Source organism: Artibeus jamaicensis, unplaced genomic scaffold (assembly GCF_021234435.1).
Source record: "Artibeus jamaicensis isolate MK-2021 breed Jamaican fruit bat unplaced genomic scaffold, CSHL_Jam_final contig_233, whole genome shotgun sequence".
In the NCBI taxonomy this organism is placed as follows: domain Eukaryota; kingdom Metazoa; phylum Chordata; class Mammalia; order Chiroptera; family Phyllostomidae; genus Artibeus; species Artibeus jamaicensis.
The window spans coordinates 19,230,289-19,254,207 of record NW_026521486.1 but is presented as its reverse complement, the minus strand read 5'-3'; the positions used below and the strand labels follow the sequence as shown (position 1 = coordinate 19,254,207).

The 23,919-nt window shown below is 34.9% G+C and overlaps 1 protein-coding gene across 1 annotated transcript in view; it reads right to left on the bottom strand.

Annotated features, from left to right (window-relative positions):
* Positions 1-273: 273 nt before the first annotated feature.
* Positions 274-23,919, bottom strand: part of CDK17 (cyclin dependent kinase 17) — an 87,506-nt gene continuing 63,860 nt past the window's right edge. The window contains exons 6-17 of the mRNA XM_037160760.2: positions 20,582-20,638; positions 17,360-17,474; positions 16,568-16,662; positions 16,262-16,324; positions 13,490-13,613; positions 11,310-11,430; positions 8,379-8,476; positions 7,710-7,815; positions 5,555-5,597; positions 4,530-4,620; positions 3,179-3,256; positions 274-2,649 (exon numbers count right to left, since the gene is read on the bottom strand). Of these exons, the coding sequence (XP_037016655.1) occupies positions 2,612-2,649; positions 3,179-3,256; positions 4,530-4,620; positions 5,555-5,597; positions 7,710-7,815; positions 8,379-8,476; positions 11,310-11,430; positions 13,490-13,613; positions 16,262-16,324; positions 16,568-16,662; positions 17,360-17,474; positions 20,582-20,638 (1,029 nt within the window). The 3' untranslated portion in view covers positions 274-2,611. The remainder of the gene's footprint in view (positions 2,650-3,178; positions 3,257-4,529; positions 4,621-5,554; positions 5,598-7,709; positions 7,816-8,378; positions 8,477-11,309; positions 11,431-13,489; positions 13,614-16,261; positions 16,325-16,567; positions 16,663-17,359; positions 17,475-20,581; positions 20,639-23,919) is intronic.

Sequence of the window (23,919 nt, the reverse complement as noted above, 5' to 3'; positions counted from 1 at the left end):
CCACGTGCCTACCAGTAGATGAATGGATAAAAAAAACTGTGGTACATTTACACAATGGAGTTATTACTGAGACCCCCCAAAAAGAAGAAGGAACTCTTACCTTTTGTGACAGCACCGGTGGATCCGGAGAACAGTATGCTAAGTGAAATGAGGCAGTCGAAGAAAGACGAATACCATATGATTTCACTTACATATGGATTCCCATGAGCAAAATAACAAACAAATTAGACTCACAGATACAGAGAACAACTTGCCAACTGTCAGAGGGGAGGGGAGCTGGGGGAGTGGGTGAAAAGGTGAAGAAATTAAACAACAAAAAACCCCTCACAGACAGACAATGGTGTGGTGACAGCCAGAGGGCAACGGGAGTGGGGGAAGGAGAAGAGGGTGAAGGAGGGACAGAGGGTGGTGGAAGGAGACTCGACTTTGGGTGAACACACAATGCAGTATATGGATGATGTATTATAGAACTGTACACTCGAAACAAATTTTTATTAGCCGATATCACCCCAATGAAGTCAACAAAAACTTTAAAAATTTTCTGAGTTTCAATTTTCTTCACTAAAAGTTCCCAAGATCTGAATGGTACTCAAATTAAAAAAATACCAAGTTCCTCAATAAAATAAAGATACGTTCCTAGAACTTCCTAGGAAGAAGAATTTTATATAGCTACTGGATTATAGTTTCTTTACCTTTTATATGCAAGAATCAAATGTATAAATAACTGTCAAATTTTAACAAATCAAATTAAAAAAACGACACTACAACTGAGTGCTATCCCATAAGGCTGCAGTGGGGACTACTACTGTAGTCCGGCCAGCACAAACACGCTGTAGGTTAAATGTTACTGGCGCCGTGGGACTTGATTACCTGGAGAATGAACCCGTAAAAGAGAACGAACCCCTTCTGCACAGTCTTCTTCCCCCGTAAAGAAGTGCGACAATAAAACCACATTTTAACAACATGAAGATTTTGTTATTATAAATTTCAAAACAAAATGGAAGAATTTCCACATAATATTTATAACCTTCAAAGTAATACATGTCTGTCAGTTAGAAATAACAGCAGTTTGTTAGGCTACAGGGTTTAACATGAAACTAATTTACAAACGTGAAAAGCAGTAGTGGTCCAATGTTCACCATTACATACATAAATGTTTCTTCCAGAAATTTTTTTAAAAAATTAAAATTTCAGTATCGTAAAATATTAAAATAACACCCTAAACATGCCACAATCACTATTCACAAATAAAGTTAAAATGAAATATACAAAAATTCACTTAATACTGTTAAATAACAATAAACTACAAGATTTCCTGAACAGAAATGGTAGGACCCCTGAATGTTTTACAGTGAATGTCAGGAGAAAAATTAAGTTATGACTATTTTAATGACATATAAGCCAAAAATTTACATGACCATCTCAAAATATACCAATTAAGATTTGTAGTTTGTAAGATGCACTAAACAAATAGTCCTTAAAAGTTAACACAAATGCTCAGAACACTGTTACCAACACTCAGGTATGTTTGTGATGTTCAAAGAGATGCATAATTAAAACCATAATATTTATATCTGATTAACAGTAACTACAATACTTAAAACAATCCTCTAAGTCTCACTGCTCTCATTTGCATTCATCATGGCTCATTTCAAAGACAGCTTTCAGCTGATTCCAAGTGAATGTTAAGACACATACATACAGACAGCCCCCAAAAGAAATAAATTGTTCCTCACTGATATAGCATCCTTTATAATACAAGAATTGTGTTTTAAAAAAACAAAAACATGACCTCCCATGTTTGACTGGATTTGCATGGTTTTGTTTAAAATAGGTAAAGTGTATTAGTATACAAATATCCAATAATATGTGTACATACTTATGAAATAAGGTAAAAATAAATAATTTTGGATGCTCTAATTTACTGGTATCTAAACTGAGATCCCAAAATGTCAGGTATTCACTTGCTCCAATCAACTTCAGCATCACATGCTTCCCTAAACATAATGTGCTTATTAACTTCTTAGCTATTCTATTTGCCAATGTTCAATAAAAAAGTTACATAGATTATACAGCATGAACTTAGAGTGTTCAAGATGGCTCACTTATTTTACTGTTAAGCAAAGCTGAATTTACATTCCAGAAAACACCGCAGCTTAACTCTAAAAACGAACAAAAAAATGCAGCAGTAAAATATTCGTGAGGAGAAACAGAAGCATTCACATCGTAAAGCCACTGCAACTTCTTCAGGCATTCAACTGTTGTGTTAAATAGACAGACAGTAGTTATTTAGCAGCAATGATTCCGCAATAAATAATGCACTGTGTTTCTCAGTCCTGCACAAAAATTGCAGCTACAGTTACATCAACAGCTGTAACCTACTGGCTCTAATGGCAGAGAAGACCTTAAAACCAACTGTACAAAAAATTGTCACACTGTGACAACAAATATAAAAACAATCTGTAGGTCTGAAATAAAAAGACTCCACTGTGAAGAGGACAGTGTAGACAGACGGAGATTCCAAGTCCACCAAAAGAAGTAACTGCCTTCAGATCTGAGTCCTTGATTGGTAAGAAAGGCTGGGGCTGGGCTTGAAACCATGTTACCAGACTTAAAAGAGCATGCTCTGTCTTCTGTTCTTCCCGTGTCCTAAAATATAAAGTCATTTTATGAGGCAGTTCAATGTTCAGTTTTATCCCACACATAGTATTTGGTGACTCTAGGAAGCTAACGGTCCCACCAGCAAAAGCTAATTTTCCATGGTAAGAGTGATCAGCACTGTCTTAAATGGCCCTTTTGTCGCAGGGGTCAGTCTACAGCTTCTATGCTTCGAAGTGATGAACCTGATGACTAGGGAAGCACAAGATGTGTCTTCTGTCTCAGGTACCAGGGATGGCGTGTGCAGTGATCAAGCCAGGCCACTCGTAAAAGGTCTTTGTGCCATCTGCAGCTTTCAGGATCCCTGACTTGACTGAGTCAGATTTCTCTCTGAAGAGTTACTGAGCTGCCCACATCATACAGAAAAGTGAGTGTGTGCAATGCTTAAACATACACAGTTGTGGAATGCACTGTACAGTGGTTTTTACATCAATAATTTTACTGATCAATTTATAAACCAAAAATTGGTTCCACTCAAAATTTCATGATCGACACGTGAAATGGTTTATGACAAACACACCTGTCTCTGGATAAGAAGAATTTCGAAAACCCGGGTCCTTTTGCAACTGAATCTCTTTCAAACTGAATATTGATACACCTAAAATGCACAGACAAAAATTATCAGATGAAGGTCTAACATTATTAAAACAAATATAACTCAACTATATAGACAAATGTTTAAAAATGAATACTGATACAACATGAAACATTTGCAACTTTTACAGGTTATAGCCCTGCTAAAATATTTTCCCTTTTGTCCCAATGTTTTAAGAAAGCCAAACACAATCTCCCTTCAGAACCACTCCCCCTGCAACTCTGCTTTAAATCATGATTCAAGCTTGTACTTCTCTAAAGAGAATACACATTGTCTACCTCTAGGACCTACTGGGGTTGGAAGACCTAATCAAAATGTATTACTTGGTTTTTACTTTCTGTTCTTTTTCTCCCTCCTTACGATGGTATGAGGGTATCGTGTCCTGAAGCTACCTTCGGGTTTTTTTAAGAAACAAACAAGGAACTAGGTTTGTATCCACTGCCTACCTCAGCTATGGAACTTGGCGTTAAAATGTAAATATCATCTTACAAACACCTGTAATTCATCTTCTCATTTCCAACCTCTGCCAGAGAGGTAATCTTTCATTAAAAATATATTGTAAATTCTAAGTGAAAAGTCTCAAGAATTCTTGATTACAATAAGCAAACTTGGTGAATCAATAGTCTAGTAAACGAGAATGGGAAATTAATAAAAAGTTTAGAAGTTCAGTACCCAAATAGTCTCCTAATTTCCCGCTCATCTTGCTCAATTAAAAGTAAAATATTGAGGTGAGTTTTAGAAAAGGAATGTTATGAGTAAAATCGAGCAGTTATTTCAGGCATGAGAAATGGGCTGGTTTAGAGACTAACAACATGCTCACTGCTGCAGGACAACAGTAAAGGAAAATCATCTTTTTATCTTGAAAAGCAAATTTACTTTTGCAAGAAAATAATCTTGTGTTTTGGTTGTATTTCATTATTCTTTGCCTGAAATCCATTTTTAACAACTCAGAATCAAAGCAGTACAGACTGGGACTAATGACGATGTCTATCACCAGATGGTATTTTCCAGTTTAAGTCCAATGAGATTAATTACCCATGCCTAAGTATTATCCATTTCTTACAGAGTAGTGGCAATGTGTTCAGTGTTAAATAAATCAAAACATAGGCAAACAAGACACGAGTTCAAGGAGTTCTGATCTAATTACACGAAAACCATAATTTTAAGGTCAAAAACCAACAGCAATCCCTTCCTCAACTGCTACCTTCACCCCAGTCTCCAGCCCTAGACAAATGAAAATAAAAAAGGTGTCGGGAAGAACACTAAGATCTCTTACTTTCAGGTAAAGCATGTATTCTTGGTCCCAGACTTCGAAAGTACACATGTTTCATGGCCTCTTCTGCTGAAACCCTCTTCTTAGATTCGTACTGTGAAAAAGCAAACAAATGCTTCATTAACAACTTCTCTAAATACTATAAAAGGGGGAAGTTAGCACTACTTTTACCTTGATTACTTAGCATAATCACTATCTTTAAAGAAACAATTTGGAGTTACTCCAGATACTCTAATTTGAATTGCTACTGAGATTATATAGTGATGAATATATTTCAATCCCAAATTTCCAAGATAAAGTTGGATTGTAATTAAAAATTTAGATTCACTATATATTTTGAAGTGATAAAAAATTTCTTCATGAACGCTAATGGATCATTAAAAATATACCCCAAACTTTTATGACAGACATTAAATAACCTATTTTATACCCATTTCCCTTTATTTAAGGTGTCCAAGCTTCCGACTCAGACAGATGGGTCATGAATGATGATGGTTCTAAGTTGGGGCTAATTATGAGAATTCTACTCCTCAATTCTCAGGCTCTCTTGCAATGAATGTTTGCACCAACAAGACTTAATTTTGAAAAAGCCTTACAGGGGTTTCTGGAAAAGTCTTTGCTTTCCAGATATAAGAGAATTAATGTGGCTGACATAAACCTTACACTCTCTGTACTTCCTGCTCTGAATGATGATATGAATGGTATTTAGAGTTGCAGCACCCTGTACAGCAATAAGTATAAGGAAGAAAAAGAAAACATGAGAACATGAATTGACATACTATTTGATCAATGCCAGCAGCTGACTACCTGACTGTTCTAGGTTCCAATGAGAGACTTGTCAAATACATTAAGAGAAATCATAGTATTTTTCTACTTAAGCATATGCCTTAAGTATGCTAGATACTACAATAAATAATCTGATTGCCATGACAAATTTTGAAGAAAGCATTACTGATCCCATTATACAGATGAAGAAAACTGAGGCTCAGAGAAGTCACTTAACAATTACAAAATAACATGTAACTTACCTGAAGAAACTTTGTTATCAACTCGATTCCTTCAGAGTCTAACCTAGATACAGCAAAACAACAAGTGGAAGTTTATTCTCCTTTATCTTAGCTAATAGCAACTTTTCAAATAAAACTATTTTCCAAGTGTTTTAATCTGTGAAATACAGTGCCCTAAAATAGCCACTCTTGTTGCTTTCAAATAAACTCAAAATTGTTTTATCCTCAAAAGGCTATTTTTGCTACTTCTTTAAGAAGAAATCATAAATAACTGGGCTTTGATTCAAATTTTTAATATACAAGGAAAAATTATTAAAAATTATAGAATTTTTTAAAATCACCATTCTGTGAGGAACAAGTATGGGGGGGGGGGATGGGGGGGGGGGGGAAAAAAATCACCATTCTGTCTCAAAACAGAGTAACCTCTATTTATGGGGAAAGCTTAAGTAAATTGCATCGATTTTCAAAGTGTTCAACTGAAGGCAAGGGTACAAAAGCATCATTTTCCTAGTACACAGGTGAAAATAAGGCAAAGAGTGACCCCAATACATATTCCTGTGGTGAAGTTAAACAGAAATGAGTCATTTGAAAAAATTTTACAGGGTAGTCTACTGAGTATGGGGTACCAGAAGCTATAAAGTTTAACTTGAATATGTCTTAGTAACTTCATAAAACTTAATTTAAAAGGTCTACAAAATAAATGATACAGTTGATAAAGACAGATAATTACAGTGATGAAATTAATATAACAGGGAGTAGAGAGCTTAGGGATTATCTTAATGGGATAATATCCTGATCAGAAACCACAAGTTCTATCTTACTGCCTTTTATTTGCAAAAGCACAATTATGAATAAAGAATATTTTCCCACCTGAGAGCTCATAGTGAGTATTGTGGGTACTGTGAATGTTGTGGACTAGACATTCCCCAGATTCTTTTAATCATTTGGAGTTTGCCATTCTGACAAATATAGAGAGCTCCATGGACACAGACAAACTCAGGGCTAAGGTCATGAAGAATCTACTTTAAAGAAGAGCTTCAACTTTCTACAATGGACATTACAACAGCAACCAATATATAAATGACAAAAATAGGATTTATGCTACTTGGGAAAAGACACAAAGAGTCCAGCACGTAAGATGATTCTTCCTAAGCAAGTCTACTTAGAACGTCATTAGTTGCTATGGTTACAATAGAACCATTAATTCGCATACACACTTTAAAGATATTTTTGGTATAAGAACTGTGTTGATATTCTTCCAGAGCTACAGAATAAATGAAACTAGAACAGTGTGTTATGCTGTAAGCAATGAAGGGTTTTTGAGTAAAACAGACATTGGCCTCATTTGGTTACATGGTGCCCATTTTATTTGTTTAGAAAAGATGGAAAAATACAAAGAGGTTAGTTATACTATGTTACTTACTAAAATGTAATGCATTCTGCAAGTCAAAATTTAAAGGTCGTCTCAGATGGACCTGAGGGTAGGCCTGAAAAGAAACTTTAACTGAATGGCCAACACTGAGGATATGAGAGGTCAGGGTTTATATTCTTCAAATACAAATCACGTCATTAACTTTGACCAAAACACTGCTGAGTCACCTTTTGTCAGAGTCCATATTTTATTTATAACACCTTGTTAGGTTTTATTAAAATAAGTATAGAATAATAATGCTGTAGAAAGCAAAATGGAAATGTCATCATGGTCTTCACGGCACTGATTAGGCAGAGGTGTCCAACTCACACAGCCTGGGGGCCCCATGCAGCCCAGGATGACTGTGAGCTGCCCAACACACGACTGTAAATTTACTTGAAACACTATGAGAATTTTTTTTGTGATTGTATGTCACAATGCATTTAATGTGTGGCCCAAGACAACTCTTCTTCTTCCAGGGTGGCCCAGAGATGCCAAAAGGTTGGACACCAAGGCATTAATTGTTTCTTTCTGGAAAAGGGAATAATCTACATAAAGTCTGTAATTCTAATACATATGTTCTATGCACACAGCTCAGTTCTGTGGTTCACATACTCTGGTGATCCTTGGCCACTGAATTATAACATTAAATCTGACACAGTAAGGAAGGAGCTCAACTTAAATACTAAAATATTTAAGAATTGTGTATGTGTATTAAAAGAATCATGTAGGTTTTCCCCTTTTTACTCAGAGAAAAAAAAATACCTGGGTGCATGGTTAATTAGAGGCTGTGGTTTGTATTTTGGGAAGTTGTAGTTCTTGAACTCATCATTTGAAGAAATACCTGGCCAAGTTTCCTGAGATGGCGTTCCTGCATAAAAAAATGAATATCTATGAATATGTAAAAATTTATACATGTAAATATATATGTGGGCAGAATTAAAGTGTTTTAAAGAACAATTTACATTTAGTAGATGACTTTTGACTTTCAACTGAAATAGGAATGATGAAATAGTAAACATATGGACTTTTCTATGGACTATGCGATGATGCCATAAAAATGATCGTCCCTAACTCACCTCTACGCTAGAAATATTTCCTATCTAGTTAACATCTAAACTAGAAAGATTTCGTAATAATATGCTAAAGGTCAATTTGCACTTGATCTTAGCCAAAAAGCCAGGAAGTGATAAAGGTCAATTTTCAATAATATTTCTCTTCTCTATTCTTCCACAAAGGTGGAACTCAATAAATGAAAAGGTACTAGAAGGATCTATCTTTATCGTAATTTTGTTAATTATAATTCATATAACATCAGCTCTTTATCTTAATCTCAGTATCAAAGTTTTAAATATATTTTTTAAAGTCAGTCTTAAAAAAAATGTCTAGCTACTCAATTGTTGTTAGATCAATGGGAAAAGGATTTCTTGTTACCTAGCAGTCGGAAAATTAAGTGCAGTTCATCTTCTACAGTTGATCCTGGAAACAGAGGTCTTCCAGAAGCCATTTCAAAGAAAATGCAACCAACACCCCTTTAAAAATATTAAAAATACATAAGAAATGATGAGTAATCCATTTATATGTTGTGATAGCCTCTCTGAAGAACTGTGTACTAGCCTGTTTTCAGAAGGCACCTGCGGAGATCCTAACACTCATCCTGGCTGTCTCGATTTCCACATCGCTACACCCACTCTGCCCACTCCAAATGTCCAGCCCTCCTCTGCATGATCCTTGAAGAATATGACAGCTAATAGTGATTTGATGCTATGTGTTAGTAGTGGGTAGCAGGGATATGGGGAAAAGCAAATGATTCAAGCTGTTTTTATGCAGAAAGCAGAGATAGAACAGGCAGATACAGGTGTGAAGTGTATGAGTGTGGTGTGTGTAAGAGAAGAAAGACGAATGGATGGAGGCTCCCTTCTAGGCTCCCTAGAACGAACTCTCTTCTAGGATTAGTGTGAATACAGTCCACCCATTAAAGGAATCATAATCTAGCAATTGTACATAAAATTTAATTTTATTTTGTAATTATCAAAATATTATATAAAAAGAAAATGGAACCATGATGGAAAACAATATGACAGTTCTTCAAAAAATTTTAAAATAGAATTACCATAGAATCCACCAATTCCACTCCTAAGTATACAGCCAAAGGAACTGAAAGTAAGCCTCAAAGAGGTATTTGTACACCTATGTCCACAGTGGCATTCTTCACAATAGCCAAAAGGTGGAAACAGTGCAAGTGTTCACTGGCAGATGAATGTGTAAATACAATGTTGTACACACATTCAATGACTATTTAGTCTTAAAAGTGAAGGAAATTCTGTCCTGCAAAGCAAAAGGTTGCCAATTTGATGCCCAGTCAGGGCACATGCTTAGGTTGCAGGTTTGGTCCCTGGTGCATACAAGACTCAACCAACTGATGTTATTCTCTCACATCAATGTTTCTCTCTCCTTTATTCTCCCTTCCTCCCATCTCTCTAAAAATAAATAAAGTTTAAAAAAAGTGAAGAAAATTCTGATACATAAAAAAGTCAAATATCTACAACATGGGTCAATTTTGAAGACATTTATGCTAAGCAAAATAGGCCAATCACAAAAGGACTGTATGATTCCGGTGAATAAGGTACTTAGAAAAGTCGAATTCAGAGACAGGAAGTAGAATGATGGCTGTGAGAGGTTAAAGGGAGGAACATACAGGGAGCTGTTTAATGCTACAGAGTTTCAGTTTTGCAAGATGAGAAAGGTTCTGGAAATGGATAGTGGTGATGGTTGTACAACAATGTGAATGTACTTAAATCTAGAAAATTGTACACTTAAAATTGGTTCAAGTCCTGGCTGGTGTAGCTCAGTGGACTGAGCGCAGGCTTGCAAACCAAAGGATTCCCAGTCAGGGCACATGCCCGGGTTGCAGGCCAGTTCCCAGCAGGGGATGCAAGAGAGGCAACCACACATTGATATTTCTCTCCTTCTCTCCTTCCCTTCCCTTCTAAAGATAAATAAATAAAATCTTTTAAAAAACTGGTTAAAATAGTACATTTTAAATTTTACCACAATTTAGAAATAAAGTACAATCTGACAGTAACCAGAGAGGAGGGGGGAGAGATAATAGGGGATAAAGGGGGGCCACCAAGGAACAAGTATGAAGGACACATGGACAAAGCCAAAGGGGGTATTATGGTGGAGTGAAAATGTAGACGACTATGCTTGAACAAAAATTTAAAAAAAAGTTTCAAAAAGAAAATGTTATACAAAATTATATATTTGTTCAACCCAAGACAACAGAAGGAAGTATATGATTTATCACTACATGAAGGCTATAGGCAATTAAATGCAACCACAGTTCAGAGGAGTAAATTGCTATTGCAGGCTGGGCTATGTTGAGGACGGATTTATGAAATACTGTTTTGAAAGTTCCCAGGTAGAGATGCCAGTTAGAGAAACAGAGTAGGCATTCCAGACGGATGCACTGGGTATGAGCATAGGAGCAAAGGTGAGAAAGCCCAGGTTATTTTTGAGATACAATGAACAGCCCATTTAGCTAAATGGAAACATCTGTGTAATCATCTGAGCAAGCTGAAAAAGGTAGTTTAGGGACATTTTAGGGACATCGTTATTAAGTATCCTGTTGTGTCTTATTCTATAGGTAACTGATGGGAAAGGAGCAAAAACATTTGAGTGAAGTGTCAAGATCAAAGTAGTGTGTGAGGAAACAGCTACATTATTTTATTATTTTTAGACCTACTTAAAGCAAGTAGATTTTGGAGAATATTAAATGATAATAAAAATAGTAATTTTGCTTTAAATTACTAGGTACTAGACACTCTATACATTAGCTTTGGCCTTCACATTACCCACAGAACAGCCATTTAAAGTCATTATGGCGCCCTGGCTCGGCAGGCTGGGCACTGCACCACGAAGCGAAGGGCTGCCTGTTCCATTCCCAGTCTGAGCACATGCCTGGGCTGCAGCTTCCATCTCTGGTTGGGGTGCGTACAAAAGACAACCGATAGATGTTTCTCTCTCACACATCAGTGTTTCTCTATTTCTTCCTCCCTTCCCCTCTCTCTAAAAATAAATAAACAAAATCTTTTAAAAAAAGGTCATCTTTGTTACTATTTCCGTGTCCTTAAATGAGGAAAGTAAGGCACAGGCCTATAATTTGAATAAGGTTACTATACCGTAATAATGGTAGAACTGGTATTTAAACCTAGGTGATCTCACCTGCCAGAAATCTTAGTCATTGCTTATACTGTGGCTCTTTAAAATAACATCTCTAAAAGTCAAGTATCTATCAGTATACCCTGTGTTAATAGCTACATTTTTTCAAAATTTTAAATGGCAATAACATTCCCATATATTTACCACATGTCAATCTGTGTTGAGTATTCTGAGGAACCGAGAAGCACATCAGGTGGCCGGTACCACAGTGTGACAACTTCATTTGAGTAGGTCTTTGTGGGAACTGACTTAGCTCTGGCTAGTCCTTTATAGAGAAAAGAAAAGAAGAAATAGCTATAAATGGATTTCCCAGCCATATCCTCACAGTGACTCCAATCACAAGGATGCCTGGATGGCTATTCTGTAGTTTCTTGAAGCTTAGCACAATTAGTTTTACGAATTTTTTAAGTGCACATGGTTTTAGGTCAGTGAATCCTTATGTAATTGAACTAAATAACAGTAATTTCATAATCAGGTATTATAGCTACTTTTATGCATACGAATGCACCTAATACAGTGTCTGGGTTAATTTAAACTTATCCATGAATTGTGATGCCAAAATTATTTCCTAGCTGAACTTAATACAAAAATAGGCCAATGGCATGGAGATAAACCATTTTGCTTCTTACAGGTATAAGCTTCTATCACCTTTTAACCTGATTCCAACTTTCATTTGCTATACCAATTTTTATCAAAAAAGAGAAGTTACTGGTTTCCAGAATCTGTTTATTTTGTTTCTGAAACCTATTTCTTTTTATAATTTCTCAAAAATTACAGCTGACATACTATATTGTATTAGTTTTAGGTGCACAACACAGTGTCTAGATTTGCACTACTTTTGTTTAGTACGATGGCTAACGGAAGTAACTGGAACAATGCTGACACTCTTTTATTTAATTATGAGTTTTACTCCACCATCCCAACTTGGAAAAATTAGTTCAACAAATTATTTGCCTACCAATTTTGGTTAATTAGCAAGATGAGAGCAGCTTTCTGTTCTTTTTTTCCTGATGTTAATAGTGGGCCATATGGGGACAGAGGACAGGGCCACAAGTTTAATGATCCTCTATCCTGCAATTATGAAGGCAACTGCTAGTTACACCTTCCTCACCTACTCCTGAGAGAATTCTGAACTAGTGAGCTTGTTCAAACAGCCTCCTGGTGCACAATTAGAATTTCAGTATTGGCATGAAATTAAATAATAATCTCTTCCAAACCAAATTAATTGTGATATGGTATTATTATATAAGCCTTTGTCTATTAATGAAAATATCTTAGTACTTCCTAAACCTGAATTTAATCGATCACAGAAAAAAGGTAGAATTTTCCCGGGGATCAAGAACAATTTACAGTAAAACATTCAAAGTTGCCTGACCCTCTCCTCTTACTTGCAACCAATAAAAAATAACTAATATGTCCTACTGTACAACCAATAAAATAGAAATAATAGCAACAGAGACAAAATTGATTGTACTGTCCTAAGAGACAATCAGAATTTCTTGTTGGCTTGCTTTGTGGAGATTAGAAACAAAATTTCAAGCACTGACAGTATTCCCATCCCCCATGAAGGTAAATTTTTGACAGGCATTGCCATTCCTTTTTTGAATATCTGATAGCCAAGCTGGGTTTCTCTATTATTGTCATTCATTTTAGGATTAAGAAATAAGAACAGTAAATGCAGTTTGGCCCCCCAAAAATGATGGTGGTGGGATAACAGTTATGAGGAAAATAATAAACCATGGGCAGGAGACTGTATAATCTATGTGAGCCTAAGTAAATACCTTGTAATTTCTTATGTAAACACCTCTGACTGACCCACTTCCTCTTTAAGGAAGGAAATACAAATAGCAACCTACCTTTCAATCAAATGGTAAAGTGTTAAATAAATAAAAGTACAGGAATTTCTAGAACAAATCAACCATTTAATAACAGTGAGTTTTTAATATGTTATTAAAACAGTAAAATGGCTACTATATGGTTTTGCGTCACTGCCCTGATTTATACTGAGACACCAGTAGTTTTACTCCTTGTTGCTTTTGGATCATCAGTGTAAATGTTAACACAGTGAAAATGGAGAATAACATTTAACATAATTTTGATAACATATTATATACCTTTGGATCTTAGGGCTCTATGGATCACTCCTAAGAATGGTGCTTTCAGCATTTATTAACATACTCAACAAAGTTTTTGTCAAATACCTTATCTTGTGGGCTATATAGAAACTTCCCTCACTTATATAAAAGCAATTTCACAGTGTCAACAGTTGCTCTTTTCAACTTAACCACCTGGAACTATCTACAAATAATGCGTTCATCCCATACCAAAATCTGCGAGCTTCAATTCTCCTTTTTCATTAATGAGGAGGTTCTGTGGTTTCAAGTCTCGGTGCAACACTTTTCTTCTGTGGCAATAAGCCAAACCACGTAGAATTTGGTATAAAAACAGCTACAGAAACAAATAAATAGAAGTTAGTCTTACAGATGATAAGATACACTTTGGTATGAGTATCGTAAAGAGAAAAGCACAGGCCTAGAATAGTTGGGAAGAAAAACAGATGTATAAAGCTTTTTCCTTATATAATTTTCTATTTCTTATTCTCATACCATCTATGAAAATACTGAAAATAAAGTGAAATGAAACTGTCTTAGTAACAGTTCACTTGTTATAGAAAATTATTTAAGATAAACATATTCTTATAAACATAGAAGCCTACTAAGGCTTAAAGTTTGTTTATCGAATTCTGGTAAATGACCAATCTACCTCTATTTCTCCTGCTCACCCTCCCCCAAAATGGAAAACCTGATCAGGGACAATGTCATTAAAATAAAGTATTGGAATTGGTGGTAGATTAGGAAAAGTATCGATTGGTGGTAGATTGTGAAAACTCTGAGATGTGAAACAAAATGGGGCTGCACACACAGTTTTGGCAAATTATGTGCTATAAAAATAAACTGAACCAGCTTCTATCACCGACCTTCTGGGTATTTTACTTTTAGCACCTCCTACTCAGCCTACAAAATCTGCTATGATTCAAAAAAGGGAATTGGCCCTGCAGAGCTCTGAATGACTCTCTGGAAGAAGTAATTCCTATAAATCTAATGGTAGACTTTTTGTGTTGATTTTGGTGGAAAAAGGGATGTGAAACATGGGTTTTTGATCCTTTGGGGTTAACAGAAAAAGAGCCTAAAGTACAGAGGACTGAAGAATGTATTCTTGGTTTACTTGCTGGGGAAAAACAGAGCATTAGAACAGCCATTTTCAACCTTTTTTATCTCATGGCACACATAAAGTAATTACTAAAATTCTGCAGAATACCAAAAAATGTATTTTTTGCTGATTTGACAAAAAAAGGTATAATTTTGAACCATTCACACCAGATGGCTATTGTGTTGGCTATTGTCATTTTCTTATTTCACAATCTAAGCGAAAATAGGTCAGTGCCACTAACTAAATAGGTATTAACTACATGTTTTAAAAATTCTTGTGTCACACTGATTGAAAATGGCTGCAGTAGAACATTGAGAATAAGTCAAGGCAGTTAGTAAACAATAGGCCTAAAGAATTTCTAAGCAGCAGAGTTTTTTGCTGTACTACATATTTATGTTTTTTTTTAATATTCTAAAATTAGTACTTTCATACATTCCTGTTACTTTTTATGTTTGGAAAATACAAGCACAGACTTAAATTTGCTACTTAAATAACTATAATACTTTATACTTTAAGCCAGCCATATGGACCTGCCTTAAGAGATATAAACTTCGCCCTGGTGTGGCTCAGTGGACTGAGTGCTGACCTGCAAACCAAAGGATTGCCAGTTCAATTCCCATCAGGGCATATGCCTGGGCTGTGGGCCAGGTCCCCAGAAGGGGGCGTGCAAGAGGCAACCACAAATTGATGTTTCTTTCCTTTTCTCCCTTCTTTCCCCTCTCTCTAAAAATAATAAAATCTAAAAAAAAAAGATATAAACTTCTCAAACCTTTGTCAAATTATAATTAAGGACTTATTTTCTTTCCAAATTATTTTTAATATAAAAGCAGGAAAAACCAAATAAAAACCACAAAGAGAAATATATGCAAATGAGATTCACAACAACCTGCAAAACAAAATGTAAAATAATATGAAGACAATTCTCAAAGAATGTATATGGAAATATACTGGAGGCCCTGTTCTAAAATTTGTAACAATGTGGTATCCAGTATGTTTTGAGCTGTCTTTTAGTAAAAGAAACGGATTCTCTTTTGTATCTACCAGACTCACAATTTTAAAAAAACTTTGAAAGTTACTATCTGCAGAACTGGAACTGTCTCAAACACACAGCCAGGACATCCTATTTCCAGAATATTTTCTTATAAACTGTCATAAGTTTGGATAAATAAGCCTTTGCCAAATTTGGAGTATAACACTTGGGTCAAAGAAACCTTCTGCAGGAACATTTTACTTTTACCTTATTTTGGGTTTTATCCGGCATTGACTATTATGCCAAGCTTTTCTGGCACTACTTGCATCTTTACATATACAGGTAAGAAAACATAACAATTATTTCACTTTTCCTCCTGACAATAAAAAGTGGTATTTCCAGCCTAGTAACATAATACTTGCGCATGTTCCTGGCCTTACTCATTAATTATATTAGTAACTTGAAAATCAGTCAGTGCTTTATAATTATGTTAAGGAAGTTTGCCATTTAAAGACAGCCTTTCACAGAATGCACTACTTATTGGTATTTATTTAAACATTTGGATTTTGATGTAATAGGCTTTTTAGTTCTTTAAATTAGATTACACCTGTAAATGTATTCTTTATCTAAAAGAATCAGTATTATATAATGTGAAATGTTGAAAGTGGTTTTTAAGATTTTTAAAACAAAGCAGGTTCTACAAAAAATGTCTGATCTTAAGAAATACTGTAGTGTAATTAACGGAAGTTCTGAGTAAATGTGTTCAGAGGACAATAACCCATTTAAAACACCAAACAGAAAATTCTGAAGCAGAATAGTTATCAAGATAGAATATTTCATTAAGTAATGTAGTTTGTCTATGCTTAGCATTTGTCTCTGCTTTAAATAAAATTAAAAATTACACATTAAAACATACCTTTACATTGTGCATACTCATGATATTTCCACAATCATCCATGTACTGTTTTAGGTCTTTATCCTGAAAAAACATAGCAATTTACTATGTGATACCCAGTTTTCAGAGGGCATGGCTGATTTACTTAAATAATGTAAATTTTTAAAAAATAAGTTGTTTTTTGAGGAAAGATACTGAACTTAACACACATAATTTAACTTTAAATGCCAATAACTAAGCAATAATGTCCCTGGGCCTGTTAGAAAATCCAATTTGCTATGTTTTATTAAAGCAAAAGTAAATACTGAATTTGTATTAAATGCTTACCAGGTACTCAAAGACCAGAGTCAAAGATTTATCCGTATGAACAATGTCATGTAAGGTAACTATATTTGCATGTTTTAGATCCTTTAATAGTGAAACTGCAAAACAGAAAAGAAAGTCAATTATCTCGTCTGTGGCAGCCAGTCTTTATAACAACCTGAACAAAGTTTAAGATAATTTGACTGAGTTTAACATTCTTTTAACTTTAAAACAAAATTCATCAAGGGGATGTGCAATAGAAATTTTAAGAGTCAATTTTTTTCTTTTATGACTCTGGGTTTGGTATTTTCAATACTTGTAATTGTCCCTAGTATCATAATAATACTCTTCATATTATCTTGCTTTTTTCTCAAATGTTAACTTACTGAGAATTCTAGGATTAATTAAATATGAAGTGCAAGGTGCCTTTTCCCTCCAAATTGCTAATCAGTGTTTCACACCATTTTCTGGATAATCTATCTTTTTAAAAAAATGGTACCATGATAAATATATATTTACAGTCTATAAATAATCATTTATAGTTAGCTTTTCCTGATGTGCCATTATGTAACACTTCCAATGTCAAATATTTGTCTATGACAATGATTTTTAATGAACTTTGTAGTATTTCATCGAAAGTTATACAATAATATAATTTCTATTGACTATTTTGGCTTCAGGTATTAGATTTTTTAAGGCCTAACTAAATGTTCCAATTATCTATTATTTTTTTTACTTACAAAAAATGAACTCATTATGCACCTTTGGTTTTAAAATGTCCTATGTCAATTTTACTCACAAAAGATCAAATTATACCTTCTCTTATAGCTGTGCAGGGAGCACCTTCTTCATGTTCCAACCGGATCTCTTTTAATGCCACCAGATTCTCCGTCAATTTACTTCTCCCTTTATATACTGTAGCATATGTACCCTATAAAACATATTTTTGAAAGACACATCAGAAGTATCATAAGAGTGTATCTTATCTCACCTATACAATAAAGAGCCCTTAACCAAATCTCTAAGTTCTAACTGTATGTCAAATTCTACCTTGCAAGGAAAACTCCACAATGATTAGTCTTGGTTTTCCTACATCTAAAAGGATATTCAGTTACATATGCACAGCTTTATTATTTAAAACCCTACAGAGTGCCTCAAAAGTATGAAAATATAAAAACATTTCAAACTTCCGGCCAAGATGGAGGCGTAGGTAGACACAGTATGCTCCTCGCACAACCAAAAGAAGGACAACAATAACTTTAAAAACAAAAAATAATCAGAACTGACAGAAAATGGAACTGCATGGAAGCCCAACAACCAAGGAGTTAAAGAAGAAACACTGATCCGGACCAGCAGGAGGAACAGAGACAGGCAGCAAGGGGTGGGGACACAGCAAGGCGGCAGCTGGAGGACGGGGGCAGGCAAGGTACTGGCTGGCAGACCAGATGAGTTGGTGGCTTGTGGACTAGGTGGTCCCACATTTGTTTGTGGATATATGAGGAGGAACAACTGGGGAGCGAGACAGACCGAACAACCCAGGGTCCCAGAACCGGGAAATAAAGCCTCAAAACCTCTGAAGGAAAACACCTGTGGGGGTTGAGGCGGCAGTGAGAGAAACTCCTAGCCTCACAGGAGAGTTCATTGGTGGGACCCAGAATGTACACAAGCCCAGCTATCCAGGAATCAGCACCAGAAGGGCCCAACTTGATTATGGGTAGCAGGGGAAGTGACTGAAAACCAGCAGAGAGCCAAACAAGTGACACCGTTCCCTCTCAGATCCTCCCCCACATACAGCCTCACAACAAAGCTATGTGGGTTACCCTACCCTGGTGAATACCTAAGGCTCTGCCCCTTACTATGTAAAAGGTGATCAAGTAAAAAAAAATTGGCCCAAATGAAAGAACAGATCAAAGCTCCAGAAAAAATACAACTAAGCAACCAGGAGATAGCACACCAATCAGATGCACAGTTCAAAACACTGGTTATCAGGATGCTCCAGAAACTCACTGGGTACTTCAACAGCATAAAAAAGACCCAGGCAGCAATGAAGGTCATATTATGTGAAATAAAGAAAAATCTACAGGGAACCAACCATGATGGGAAGGAACCAGGACTCAAATCATGGATTTAGAGCAGAAAGAAGAAAGAAACATTCAACCAGAACAGAATGAAGAAACAAGAAATCAAAAAAATGAGGAGAGGCTTAGGAATCTCCAGGACATCTTTGAACATTCCAACATCCAAATCACAGGGGTGCCAGAAGGAGGAGAGGAAGAAGGAGGAAACTGAAAACTTATTTGAAAACATAATGAAGGAGAACTTCCCCAATCTGGCAGAGGAAATAGACTTTCAGGGAGTCCAGGAAGCTCAGAAGAGTCCCAAAGAAGTTGGACCCAAGGAGGTACACACATTTCTATTTCTATTAGTGCAATAGAAATTTCATTTACATTACCCAAAATGAAAGAGGACAGAATTTTAAAAGCAGCTAGAGAAAAGGAGAGAGTTACCTACAAAGAAGTTCCTGTTAGACTGTCAGCTGATTTCTCAAAAGAGACCTTAGAGGCAAGAGGGGGCTGGAAAGAAGTATTCCAAGTCATGAAAGGCAAGTACCTACACCCAAGATTGCTCTATCCAGCAAAGCTTTCATTTAGAATGGATGGGCAGATAAAGTGCTTTCCAGATAAGGTCAAGTTAAAGGAGTTCATTATCACCAAGCCCTTATATGAAATGTTAAAGGGTCTTATCTAAGAAACAGAAGATCAAAAACTATGAACCATAAAATGACAACAAACAACTATCAACAACTGAACCTGAAAAACAAAAACAAACTAAGGAAACAACTAGAACAGGAACAAAATCACAGAAATGGAGATCACATGGAGGGTTATCAGTGGGGAGGGGGAGAGAAGAAGAGGTTAAGAACAGTTAGGAAATGGAGAAGCCAAAGAACTTATATGTATGACCCATGAACATGAACTATAAAGGGGGGAATGCAGATGGGAGGGGATGTGCAGGGTGGAGGGGAAAGGGGGGAAAATAGAGACAATTGCAATAACATAATCAATAAAATATACTAAAAAAAGTTTAATCATAAAAAATATTTCATTTACTTTTCATTCTTTGTATCAGCTTAACAATGGATAAGTACTTACAGAATCAAAGGTACTTTATCTGCAATAGTATGTGGAGACTGAGGAAGCTAATTGAACATACTAACTACAAATTGAAAATTTAACATTATTAAATTATAAAAATTTTACTGGTTTTCAGAATTTTTAAACATTAACTCTCCTTTCAAAAACAAACATATTCTACAGGAGATTTGTTCTATCATTGCCAGGATAACCCTCAAACTCTGAAGGATTCCTTATTAATTAATTCTTATTTTCTTTACCTTCTCTCACTCTGGGAGGGAGACAACTTCAAAATCAGTAGTAGTAGCAAGGTCTTATTAGCCAAGAATTTCCTTCTGTGACATGTCTTTATCTCAAAATAGTATTTTAATTTTTCACAGGTTTAATGAACTCATGTAATTTCTCATATGACAGTACAGACAGCAGTTCCCAGGAAGCTAGCTAACAGATACCTATTTTGTTACCAAGAAAGAAAGCGCAATATAGGCATAACTCTTCAACTTCAGAACTCGGCAAACCCAATACTCATTGCATTTTGGGGGAAAAAAAAGTTTCTGCACCTGGCCACCCCACAAAAGAAAATATTTCACCCTTCAGTACTCGTTGGTTTTGGCACTAATCACCAGTTCTGGAATGAATTAATGATGAGTACCGAGGTACCACTCTATTTTATGCTTCAATAAAGATTATAAGACTATAGAAAATACTTTTTCTCTCAAAGTGATATGGTAATTTCAAGAATGTTTTCCCTTCTAACATTCTGTTGTCTTTTCAGCAGAAGATAACTTTCAGACAACAGTACTTAGTATTTTTTTCCAGTTGGCAAAAACTGTAGACTAATAGAGAAGTTAAGATGATAAGCAAGAAAAAAAGGTCTGACATTCTAAAATAAGTATTTACTTACCTCTCCAAGCTTTTCCAATTTGATGTAGGTTTCCATTTTTCCAAACCCAATTTCTGACTGAAAGCAAACAATTATAAATTTAGTAGTCTTAAAATTTCAATTCATCTATTCCACAATTTCTGAAACCCTTCTGCTTTGAAGAAGAGTATCTTAGAATAGAAAAAAATTTATTACAATTAAATTTTTGAACATCTGTTAAGCTTTGCAATACACCAAATGTTAGAATATTAAAAGTTCACAATTAACACTGTCAACCCATCTTTTTTACAGATTAATTAACATTATACTATGGAAAAAACCTTTGTTTTATTTTAAGACCCTGAGATTTTAAGATACCAAAGAATTTTATGAAAGATAACATGATTTCTTAACATGATTTTTTCTTTCTTAACAAAACTACAAAATAAATTATTTTTCTATATATTTTCCTTTACTAATCTTCATGTTCCTTAAGAATGCCCTCAAGCAACAAAACAGCATTTGTTTCAGGTTTCCAGCCAAAATATAATGAAAAAGACAACAACTGCAAGTCACACTCTATTATGGATCAGGAAACTGCCGACACAGAAGAAACAATTTAATTCCAAATCAGGTCACCAAAAACAAAGAAGGTTTTAAAAGTAAGTCAAAACCATTGCTTTTAAACTCTGAACTTGTGTGTCTATTTTGGAATCAATAAATGTAGTAAATGAAATGCACTCAAATATGTAATGGAAACCCAATATTTAAAAATGAAAAACAAAAACAAAAAGCCCTAATGTGAAAGATTTTGGAGAAAAAATACAGAGAGATGTAGAGAAATGTAAATTTAGGGAATGAGCGAGGAAAAGTTAAAAAAAAAAGTTAACATACAAAAGAAGAAAATAAGAATTTTCTTAAAATTACTTTCTAGTACTCCTTGCAGATAATGAAAAAGACAATAATAATATATAAAAAAATAGGCTTCCCACTTAGAACGGTGCTAATATCCTTGATCACCAGTGAAAGGAAGTAATGTTCTTTTATAATTAACCTCACCACTAAAAATCGTATCAATTTTGTTGGATCATTAAATAGTATGTTTTAGTCAAATTCTGAAGATTCAAATATGAATTTTTTTCTGGAGATGTTGAATAAAATTTGACAATTAGACTTTTAACATCACTTAGCACACTTTGAATGGGATAAACTGCCTGAAGTTGAATCAAAAATAGCAGAGGCCCCCTCAAAGAAACTGTTTTTATCCTTTTTTTGCCTTTACACTAAAATATATTATGTTACTAAAAAGCCACAAGGAACGCTGCATGTCTGATAGTGCTTAATTAGACTTGGGTAAACTAATAAAAACTGTGGTCACAGGTAGTATCATTGAACAACTGAAAAACTGCTTTCTGCACTCTTTAAGACCTATGTACAGTATTTCAAAAATTTTTAATTAAGGAATGAAGTTTTGGACCTAGGTAGTGTGGCTTGAGTGGAATGAGTAGCTTGGTGGACCTAGCTTGGTGGATTGAATATGGCCTGTGAATCAAAGGGTCACCAGTTTGATTCCCAGTCTAGGGCACATGCCTGGCTTGTGGGCCAGGTCCCCGGTAGGGGGTGCACGGAGAGGCAAACAACACACTGATGTTTCTCTCCCTTCCCCTCCCTCTAAAATAAATAAAATCTTTAAAAAATGAAGTTTTGGAATCATCATAAACCATCCATTCATGTACTATGTTACTTATGACTCACAGATATCAAGTCCTTGCTTTCTATTACTAACAGTTATGCAGAATAATAAAGTAAAACTATAACAGACAACACTTTCCAAATACAAATGGAGTATTTTAACTTTAATATGTAAAATGTAGCAAACAAAATCTGGTATACGAAAGCCTGATTCTGAACAGTCTTAATTTAGGTATGATTTTTACAGCCCATTTACATATAATCTTAAATAACTTAAAGAAAAGGCTAATTTCCAAGGTCACACAAACTCATAGAACATGTTTATTTTCCTATACCTATCTCTGAAATTTGAGTCTTAATTTCACAAATATGAATTTCAGTCTTGTCAGATGTTTTGTGAAGGAAAGACAAGTATATTAAGAATAAATGAACAAACTAGTATGAACAAAACAATGAATATCCCTGAAAAAAACAATTAAAATATCATCTATACGAATGAGAAAACACAAAGAAAAATATGACTGCAAGGTAGGAACTTTTTATTATCATGAGTTGGAATACATTCTTATTCATTTCTTTAAGTGAAAAACAGTAGCATACCCTTAAAACATCAAACACATTTTGGTTCAGGGGTGGCTGTGACAAAAATGCTGAGGTTTGCTTTTAAGGGAGTGTGAAGTATATAAAGTACATATGGAATAAACTGTAAGAGAGGCATCAAAAATTAACATGGCAAGAATCACTCTTCAGAGAATGATAGTGAGATCATTAAAATATGCTGAAAGTTTGCTTTTAAAAAAGAAAGTAAATACTGTACTTAAAGCTAAATTTAAATTTTAATAATTAATCTATAAAATAAACAGCATAACTGAATTCTACCAATGCAGGAAGCCAGACAATTCAGACAAAAGGCAGTTCACAAGTAAACTGTTAGAACCTAATTCAAACAGTAAAGCATACCTACTTCATCACCCATTTTAATAATTTAAAACCCTTAGGATTTAATAGTTATGTCCAAATATTACTAAATCTTTCAATGGAATTTTAAGAAAATTTTGCTTGCATTTTTGTCTGCTGAACATGACAAGATTTACAATAAATATAATGACTAGCTTGTTGACATGCTCTCCTACAGAAATTATTTGAAGGACAGAGGACAAAGCTCATTTATTCAACATTTACCAAGCACAGCGCTAGGTACTGAGGGCACAGTGAAGAAGACAAATAGGATTACTGTTTTTATGAGTTACATCTTAGACTATTTTAGAATATTTTAAAAGTTTCATAAAAACAAAAATAGCTAAAGAAACTGTGTCGCTAAAATACAGTAAGCTATGTATTTTAACGTAATATAACCCCTGCCTTAATTCTGCTTTCTAAAGAAATGAACATACACTTTTCTGATACTTCATTATTCCAAGAGAAACTTGGCTCTTTGGCGGCCCCAAGCAAATTCCTGCTCAGACGGTTCTTACCAGGATAAGCACATAAAAAATCCAAAATAAATAATAATTTATAACAGCCTTCCTATATAACTCAGTGTAACTTGTAAGTGGTATTCAGTGTCATGGGAGACTTTTTGATTACTTTGGCTCTGGCAACATGACTTTATCACAGTTGTCATGATGTATTAACATGCTGGTAATACAGTTCTGAGCTTCAAAATAAAGTCTGTGCAAAAGTTCTTA